This window comes from Hemitrygon akajei, chromosome 30, assembly GCF_048418815.1.
Source record: "Hemitrygon akajei chromosome 30, sHemAka1.3, whole genome shotgun sequence".
Classification (NCBI taxonomy): Eukaryota; Metazoa; Chordata; class Chondrichthyes; order Myliobatiformes; family Dasyatidae; genus Hemitrygon; species Hemitrygon akajei.
The window spans coordinates 26,790,987-26,800,848 of record NC_133153.1 but is presented as its reverse complement, the minus strand read 5'-3'; the positions used below and the strand labels follow the sequence as shown (position 1 = coordinate 26,800,848).

Genomic DNA, 9,862 nt, shown 5'->3' with positions numbered 1-9,862 from the left:
GGCAGGTAGTGTTGATGCAGGGATTCTGCAGAAGGACAGATTAGGAGAATAGGCAAGTAAATGGCAAATGGAATACTTTGGTAGAAGAAATAATGGTATAGACTATTTTTCTAAATTTGGATGGGGAGAGGTGCAAAAGAGACTTGGGAGTCCTCATGTAAAATACCCTAAAGGTTAACTTGCAGTAAGGAAAGCAAATGCAATGTTAACATCCACTACAAGAGGACTTTTCACTTGCACCTCATCCAATTTAGTGTATTGCTCTTGGTTCTCATAATGTGATCTCCTGTGTATTGGAGAAACCAAACACAGATGAGGTGGCAACTTCGCACAGCTCTCTATTAAGTTTGCAAGGGTGATCTTAAGATTTCAGCCAAATTCAGTTAATCCTATGTTTGCTCCCAGTCTGAGGCCAAGCCATTGGGTATACTTAAAGTGGAGGTTGACAGGTTCTTGATTAGTAAGGACATTAGAGGTTGGTGGGAGAAGAATGGGGCTGAGAGGGAAAATAACTCAGCTTTGATGGGCTGAATGGCCTAATTCTGCTCCACTGTCTTTTGAGTTTATGGTTAATGCATGTTCTTTTATTAGTACTTTTGCCTGTTTCTACTATGTGACTTACTGTGCAACAAACATACGGACTGGAATTTTTTTACACTTCACCACTAATCCATCTGCTGTGTCCATATTTACCTTTAATGCTTCTTTCAGTGTAACTTTCACAAATCCAGGTTTAGCTGGCTGTCAAAATATTCCGAATGTTTCCGACATGTTTAACAGCATTCCGCTACCATTACAAATGAATTGATAAGTGTTATGAAAGAAAAGCAAAAAGCACTCGATATGCAGGAAAATTAAAATGTCAATGAATTCAAAAACAAGTGTAGATTGCTTAGTGCCATGCAAATGTTCCTCTGTTAAAATCACTGCATTTGCTCTGCATTTTTGCAGTTAGTTTTGCAGACAGATTCTTCATAGCTGTGGAGATGAGGAAGCTTCCTGGACAGATGTGAGAGGGGCAAACAGCTGTCAGATGGTTAGGTCGTGGGTGAGAAATGCTGGTAGGCGTATGTTCAAATTTCAAAGTACACTTATTATCAAAGTATGTATATTATATGCAGCCTTGAGATTCATCTCATTACAGGCAGCCACAAAGCAAACCCAAAAGAACCTGTTTGAAAAAGGACCTTCAAACACCCGATGTGCAGGGGGAAAAGAAAAACAAATATTGTAAACGATAGAAGCAAGCATATAAAATTCATGAATGCGAGTCCACAGCCACAAAGCAGGCCGTCACTTCAGCCGATCCAGGAGCCTGTTAGTTGCAGGCCACAGCCTCAGTTCAGCACAGAGATGAGTAAACCTCGCCGAGCAGTGAGCTGAACTCTCGAAAGTCACTTACCTCTGGTCCCGGCACCATGGCCTTTTCAATCTGTGGAATGTGGAATTGTTAACATATCCCAGGAAAATCTGGGTCAATGATTATACAGCAATTAACTGTGGGCATATGAACATAACATGTAAGAATTAAATTAGGCCATATGTCCCATTGAGCCTGCTCCGCCATTCAATCATGGCTGAATTATTTCCCTCTCAACCCCATTCTTCTGCTTTCCCCCATAACCTTTGCCCTATGAACCTATCAACCTCCTCTTTAAATATACCCAATGACCTGGCTTCCACAGCCGTCCGTGGCAATGAATTCCACAGATTCGCCATCCTCTGGCTAAAGAAATTCTTCCTCATCTCTGTTCTAAAGGGATCTTCTTGCATTCTGCAATGGTGCCCTCTGGTCCTAGAATCTACCACTATCGGAAACATCCTCTTCGTCTCCATTCAATATTTGGTAGGTTTCAATGAGATTCCACCCCCCCCCCCCACCTCATTCTCCTAAACTCCAGCAAGTCACAGGCCCAGAGACATCAAGCACTCCTCATGTTAACCCTTTCATTCCCAGGATCATTTATATAAACCTCCTCTGGCCCCTCTCCAATGACAATACATTTCTTTGATATGGGGCCCAAAACTGCTCACAATACTCTAAGTGCAGTCTGACCAATGCCTTATAGTCTCAACATTTCATCCTTGCTCTAATATTCCAGTTCTCTCCAAACGAATGCTACCTTTGTTCCCCTCAGTAATGTGATCCAGATTTGAGAATCTAATGATCTTTCACTAATTCACCTTTGAGCTTATTAGATACTTTTTGTGATGGATACTCATTGATAAGTGGCACTATAATGTTTTTGTCTAGAGGTATTCAAGCATCTATTGGGGCATACATTTTGTTGTTATTTATCTTTCTATCTATAGAAACATAGAACAATACAGCACAGTACAGGCCCTTCAGCCCACAATGTTGTGCCAACCCTTAAACCCTGCCTCCCATATAACCCCCCACCTTAAATTCCTCCATATACCTGTCTGGTAGTCTCTTAAATTGAGATACAGCACAGAACAGGCCCTTCCAGCCACGCTGCTCAGCAATCCCCTGATTTCAACCTAGCCTAATCACAGGACAACTTACAATGACCAACAACCTACTAACCGGTATGTCTTTGGATCGTGGGAGGAAACCCACGCGATCACGGGAAGAATGTACAAACTCCTTACAGGCAGCTGTGGGAATTGAACCGGGGTCACCTGTACTGTAAAGCAATGTGCTAACCACAATGTTACTATGCCGCTCCTAGTGACTGGATGTGGGAATCCAAAGACTTGGGGTTATGAACTGGAGTGATAAAGTTCAAATCTTAATTCAGCCACTGCGGAACTTAAGTTTGGTTAATTACATAAAACAGAAATGTAATAAAGTGGTGGTGGTTAAAACAGCAGGGTTTTTAATAACTTCCAACTGATTTACTTTGGTTTTCAAGAAAGGTAACCTGTTAACTTTGTGTTCCAGACCTCTCTCTTAATGATCTAGTTACACACCTAGTTCAAGAGAATTAAGTGTGGGAGTTAAGTGCCGGTAACTTGGATGACACATGAATAAGTAAAAAACAACTACTACTGTATGGGTAAATGCCAATTTCTGTTGATGCTTGATTGCTAGTGTGAATTTTAATGCAAATTTAAGAATCTAATCTGTAGCAGATTTAACCTGTTGAAGGCCTGGTATTGAGTGCAGCTTTAATAGTGCATGGTTTAGGGACATTTATTGAAGAATGTACTATTGCTTAATGGTAGGCAATTTACAGCAATTGCAGTGTTTTTCTTTATAAGTGGACGTTCTCTGTGACCCGTTCATTTTTCTTGTGATAGAGCCTCGGGCCTCAGCTGAAATTTGTCTTTCAGTGGTAAGCCTGCACTGTTTTCACTGCACTTGCAAAGCTATCTAGTTTGATTCTTGAATTTATTGACCTTCGCCTCTGATCCACCTGGCTATGTCCATATCTACTTTCCCTGCATCTTTCAATGGTAATTTCCACAGATCCAGGTTTAGCTGTCTGTCAAAAATACAGAGAACGTTACAGCTGGAAATTTATATATCAGAAACAAGTTTCTGTGATTCTGAGGACTTTTTGATTTGTAGCCTGTAGGATCCAATTCGGATTTGCTTGTTGAATGCCTAATTTTGCATGGCTGCCCCTTTAGAAAGGCTTGCCCCTTTAATGGCGGAGACAGAGATTAAGTTACCCATCGTCGCCCTCACAGCCTCTCAAAACTTGGAATTTGATAGTTCTTCTGTGCCAAAATTTTCTGTTTAAACACATACAAAGCTCCTGTTTTATAACTCTTGATAGCTGGTGAAGCCACACCCCCAGGCTGAACCAGCTGTCAAAGAGCTGACAAGAGCTACTCACAGTATCACAAGATTAAGATGCGTATCATAGAAACACGAATTTAACTCAATTTAATCGGAAGTTGTGAATTACTTGTCAAGTTACTTCTCCTTTGCGCTCCAATTAAATAAATTTGGTAAATACTAGCTAATTGCCAAGCTCGACGAACACTGCAACATCAAACATTTGGTAACTGCTAACACAATACTAACTACGTACGGGTGTAGTTGGGAGAGCCACTTGCTCCAGTGACCCAGGTTCAATAATGACCAAGAGTGCTGTCCGTATGGAATTTGCTTGATCATGAGGGATCTCCCACCCCCCCATCCCAAACAACATGGAATGCCCAATGTAAATACACCCTGGTGTATATGTGAATGAGGGAAGTTTAGGAGGAGTTGGAAGTGAACAGTACAGGCTCCTCAGCTCATGATGTTGTGTTGACCTTTAAACCTATTCTGAAATAAATCTAACCCTTCCCTCTCACATAAACCTAATTTTTTCATTCATTATGTACCTGCTAAGTATTTTTCAAATGTCTCTGCCTCTACTTCCACACCTGGCAGTTGAGCTCCATGCACTTAACATTCTGTGTTTTTAAAAAAATCTACCTCTGACTCACCCTCCCCCCTGTACTTCACTACAAAATCATCTTAAAATTATGTCGTCCTCTCACACCAGTCACTGCCACAATGGGAAAAAGATGCTGTCTACTCTTTGATGCCTCTTATCATCTTAAGCACCTCTATCAAGTCACCTTTCATCCTTCATCAAGTTGATAGGAATGTGGGGAGAATAGGCTGCAGTGAAAATGATTTGGGGAATTAAGATTGTTCTGTCTCCAAGGGCTGAAATAGTTTCCGCCTAGGTCTGAAAGAAGCCAGCTGGTAGAGTAGTGGCCTCAGTACTGAACTTCAGGGTGAGTGGTCCAGGTTCGAATCTGCCCGGCTCCTTGCATGCTTTCCATCCGTGCTGGGTTGAGTGTTGAGCTAGCAACTCGGGTTTATGAAAAAAAACAAGGAAAATGCTATGGAAATGGCAAAAATGGCACCCAATGCACCCCAAGGAACAACAACAGGCCTAGAAGAAAATATGAATCTGAACTAGGTTGAACTTTGTATGAGAACTGTGGAAATACTTACACATGGAAGTAGTTTAAATGCAGATAAATAGAGAATGAAATATTCTATTGGATTCTTTTATTTTGACTTTACATGCGGTGTTAAAAACAAAATGTATGTTATGTACACTTCCACAGTACAAGTTTACAAGGGTTTTCTATACAAGTTACTTCATAGGACATAATACAACAACAACAACCTTTTCTTTTAAAAAGAGTTAGCTTGCCAATGTACCATTTAGAGATACGACCTGGGTTTACCTTAACACAAATGGAGAGAGTTGTTGTTCAATTTAATGTAAAGGCAATACATGATGTTAGAAATGGCAACATAAAATGGAGCAAGTGCTCTATAGCAATATACAGTGCAGCATTGTTTAAGTGATTTGGGCTCTTCTTTACCTTTTTGTTTAGCGGAAGTGGTTGCAAAATTACTACTTTAAATTTTAATAGTATTGAAATGATTGCAGCAGTTTGTTCATTGGCTGGAAAGGATTTTACAGCATCACGTCGATTTGGTTATGGTGAACTGATTATTCCACAGTATCGGTGATACCGTTACCTTTACGCAGTTAGTATTTTAAGCCATGCAGCTTGACTCGTCTGGTCAATGTCAGGAAGAAGAATGGGTTATCTGTGCATGTCGGTGCTTCGACATCATCTTAAAAGTGGTACATCAGCTAACCTTTGTTCAACTCATGCCAAGCTTTCTTAAAACCACCTTTTGCTCTCGTCAAAAAGAAATGCAGTGGAATGTTTCCCAACGTTGGGATGTAACCATATATATTGATCATTCTTTTCTCTCCCCCACTTATCAAATGGCTGCAAGTAGCCTTTACATTTCAGGCCATGATTTCATTTTTTTTTACAAAACCATTTAAAAATAAAATACACCTGGCACACTGGAAAGCAGCTTCTCTGTTTGAGAACACTTGACAAGAATTCAATATCAATGTAATGCTTATTGAATAAGGCACAAAATGCACAGAATCCAGATGAACACAGATACACTATTTACAGAATATTGTCATTACCTGCATGACTCCTCTGGATGCCCTACCAATCACATTTAATACTCCTTAACAAAGTGATTGCACTATCCTTTATCTTGTGTACTGCCCATCTCTGTGGCAGGGCAGCTCCTTGTCTACAGATTGTTAAGATGAACTGGCTGTATGAATTTACAGTATATGGTGCAAGTGTAGAATGGAATGGACATCACATTGGATTGAGCTACATGGACACTATGCAAAGGTTGTAGACAGGTAGCTGCACTCAACACAGTGTTATGGTCCAGGTAAAATTGCAGTAGGACAGGTTCAGGTCATTTCTGTCGTGCTCAGTATATCAGGCAAACGCAGCTTAACAGCTGCCACAAGAACCATTAAGTGCATCCTCGTCTGTGTAACTCACACAGCACTTGTCTGTGACCTTCACGGGGGGAAGGTCACAAAACATTTGTCCTTGCTACAGTTGGGCTAGAGTGGCAAGTTGTCAAACCAAAAGCACATCTGCTGAAATCAGAAGTTTTATGTAAAGTCATTAAACATCGGTACAAGCAACAAGACAAATGCATGTACTGTCAGTATTACCGTTCACATTTAACGGGGAGACAATGCTCAACAGCAGTGAAAATGGAACCATTGTTCAAGTATTTCCTTGTACTTTGACGTAAAATCACAGGATAAATTTCATAAGTTTCATGTTGCTCTTCTCCAAGGCTCTATATCTTAACAGTATCTTTTTCTATTACATGGCATCTTCTTTGCCCAGCAGGAGAACAGTCCTGCCCCAGTTTTGCTGGAAGATGCAATTTGAGGAAACAGCTACTTTGGCCACTTGTTCTGCGTGTTGATCAGAGCAGTATCACTGGTAGTTTTCAAGCAACATTTATCTTAAATGTCCTCCCACATCACATTAGCTGAGATACAGAAATTGCTTTTAGCTGCTTGTCCTGTTAGTAACTGTACTTCTGTAGTGGTTTGACTGGAGTCGTGGGTTGACCAAAGGATGGCTTTGGTGGTACATCTGGTTTAATGGAGGGTGTTCTCTTAATTCCTGATCGAGGCAGCGTCCCATTGCTCGTGTAACTGCTCTGGCGGGACAAGGAGCCAGGTTGTGGTTGAATAACAAGAGGGGTCCCGTGTACAGAGTCCATCCTCATTGGCGGTGCTGGGGGAAAATATCCTCCCCTATTAAAACTGGGGTTCCGTGACAACACAGCTCCATTCAATGAGCTGATAACATTTTTGGGGAGCACAGATATTGAGTGCCTCTGTGAAGAATTCCGGGGGTAGCCTCGTTCTCTCTCTCTCTCTAAACTTGACAGTTGTATGTTTGAGGTTGATGGAACGTCTACCCGCTTCGTTGGGCTGTGCCTTGGGAGAGTAGAAGAAGGAGAGTAGAGTGATGCCTCTCTGTTTGGAACCTTGGGGGGCACTTCCACTATTTTGGTCATTGTTTCTAGCATTATATTTTGACGAGTCATAGGGATGTCCCCCAAGATGGCTTTAGAGCTGGTTCCACTTTCATTGAGATGTTTCAGGAGGTCATTTAATGTGTTTCTTGCCTCAACAGCTCTTTGCTGTTCCTTTTTACCAGAATGGCCAGTTACTGACATTTCGATATTTTGCACCTTCCTTTCAGCTTTGTGGGCATTAGAATTTGAGAAAGACATGTTGTAGGCATGGGTGGCATTGGGAAGGACCACAGCACTGGGTATCTGGCTATTATGGTTTATGGGGGAATGAGGAGGAGGAGGACTCGACGGAATAATTTGAGGGCTTTTTAAAGGCGATTCCTTTCTCGCTGCGTTGATGTTGTTCTGGGCTTTCTCCCACTGGTTCTTGATGGGTTGAATGCTTTTCTGATGAAGTACTGGTGTAGACTCAGGCGTCGGCAAGGCCGCCAATTCAGGAGGCTGCCCGTGGCTGTCCACAATCATGGTTTTTGCATCGCTGCTGGGCGGCAGCTCTTTGCCGTTGGTTAGCAGGTTTGTGTAGAGCTTGGGCGTGTTGATGCTTTGTGGGTATTCCTTAACTGGACTATCAAACAGTCCGTTAAATTTTGTGAAACTTCCACTCGAGTCGGTGCAGGACTGCGCCGACTCTGCATCCTTGTTCATTTTGCGGGCCTTGCGCAAGTACGTATCGCGGTGGCAGTACACGGCGACACCAGAAATGAAGGCTCCCAGAACAAAAGCAGCCAAAACACAGGTGATCAGGACGTTCATGTGGACCATTTGGTTTGCATCTCCAGACTGCACCTCCCATCGGACTCCTGGAGCAAAAATAAGTTTGTAAAAACGTTAAGGAGTGCTTCTCATGTCAACGATCCGAACTACAGAAGAGAATGTATTCGAAACTTAAGTGCTTCTGTTCAGGATTTGTTTAGAAAACAAATCCTTAGAGGAAGTCATGAACTATTTCAGATCAGCAGGCAGTTTAGGTAGCCTTTGTTTTCAGTAATTTTTAATGATTCCAGGAAACTCTGTCATGCACATCTGAACTCTTACACATGGAGATCCATAAATAATTTCTTAAACATGTTTGTAACCACAGCTGCAAACGAGTTCAAGATTTCCTTCAAGTAATGGCTCTGTTTATAGTTGTGGCTAGCAGTACAAACAAGTTCAGAATACAAAATTCATTACCAGTTTTTCAGTGCACTTGGAAGAGGTTTTGCAACATCTACACAATCCAACCTTTCTGAATTGATAATATGTTCGGTAATAAAATTAGATATTTTACTGTTTGGAACTGATTGTTTTTAACATTGCTAGCAGAACTAATTTATAAAGAATCACTCCTATTCTTATCACCCTAGAATGAATGGGCTGCAGCAAACTGGTCAGGGAGATTCTTTTTCCATCAAACACCTACTACTGACTGCTAACTATTTGCTCTGCACCTTTCCCTCTGCTCATGACAGGTGTCCAGTCATCTACATACAGCTGAGTGTGATATGGTGTGATTTACTGCTTTGGCAAATTTAGCTCTATCCTTACTGAAAGGGAAAATTGGTAGGTGGGGATTGTAGTGATGGGAACCAGCTATCATTAGCTGTAGATGAGAAGGAATAGAATTGGCCCTTCTACTAGGTAGCCAAACCATTTGAGATGATGCTACTTGATGGCTGCAAGCCATGCTTAGAGCCTGGGAATTTCTCTGGAAGGCTGCCCCGCATTCATGGGTACCGCTACAGGGAAGCATGAGAGGGTTAAATAATTGGGAAAGTTCTGACTAGATACATATCAGTTGTGATCTCATTTTGTGTCCATTTTAAAAACGTTTGTGACATGTTAGTAATTTCTCCACTTCCAAAGCCTACTTAAAGTAGTTAATGTCACATGTATCTCCTAACTAAAAAAAAGGGACAAGGAGTCAAAAGATTAAGCTAGCCAATAATATAAAAGAGGATACCAGAAGTTTTTTCTTCAGATAAATGATGAATATAAGAGAGGTGGAATGAATATTGGACTGCTGGAAAATTGATGCTGGAGAGGTAGTAATGGGGGACAAAGAAATCGCAGATGAACTTAGTAAGTATTTTGCGTCAGTTTTCACTGTGGAAGACACTGGCAGTGTGCCAGAAATTCAAGAGTGTCAGGTCAGGGAGCAGAAGAGAGTGTAGTTCATATAACTAAGAAGGTAATTGGAAAGCTGAAAGGTCACCTGGACCAGATGGACTACATCCCAGCGTTCTGAAAGAGGTAGCTGAAGAGATTGTGGAGGCATTAGAAATGATCTTTCAAGAATCACTAGATTCTGTAATGGTTATGGAAGACTGGAGAATTACAATAGTCATTTTACTCTTTAAGAAGGGAGAGAAGCAGAAGTAAGGACATTATAGGCCAGTTAGCCTGACTTCAGTGGTTAGGAAGATATTGGAGTCCATTATTAAAGATGAGGTTTTGGGGTACTTGGAGGCACATGATAAAATAGGGTAAAGTCAGCAT

At 41.4% G+C, this 9,862-nt stretch overlaps 1 protein-coding gene across 10 annotated transcripts in view; it reads right to left on the bottom strand.

Moving 5' to 3' along the window:
• Positions 1 to 4,969: 4,969 nt before the first annotated feature.
• sema6d (semaphorin 6D) overlaps positions 4,970 to 9,862 on the bottom strand; it is a 364,739-nt gene continuing 359,846 nt past the window's right edge. For all 10 annotated transcript variants that reach the window (XM_073033162.1, XM_073033159.1, XM_073033166.1 and 7 more), the window contains one exon: positions 4,970 to 8,184. In XM_073033162.1, the coding sequence (XP_072889263.1) occupies positions 6,863 to 8,184 (1,322 nt within the window). In that variant the 3' untranslated portion in view covers positions 4,970 to 6,862. The remainder of the gene's footprint in view (positions 8,185 to 9,862) is intronic.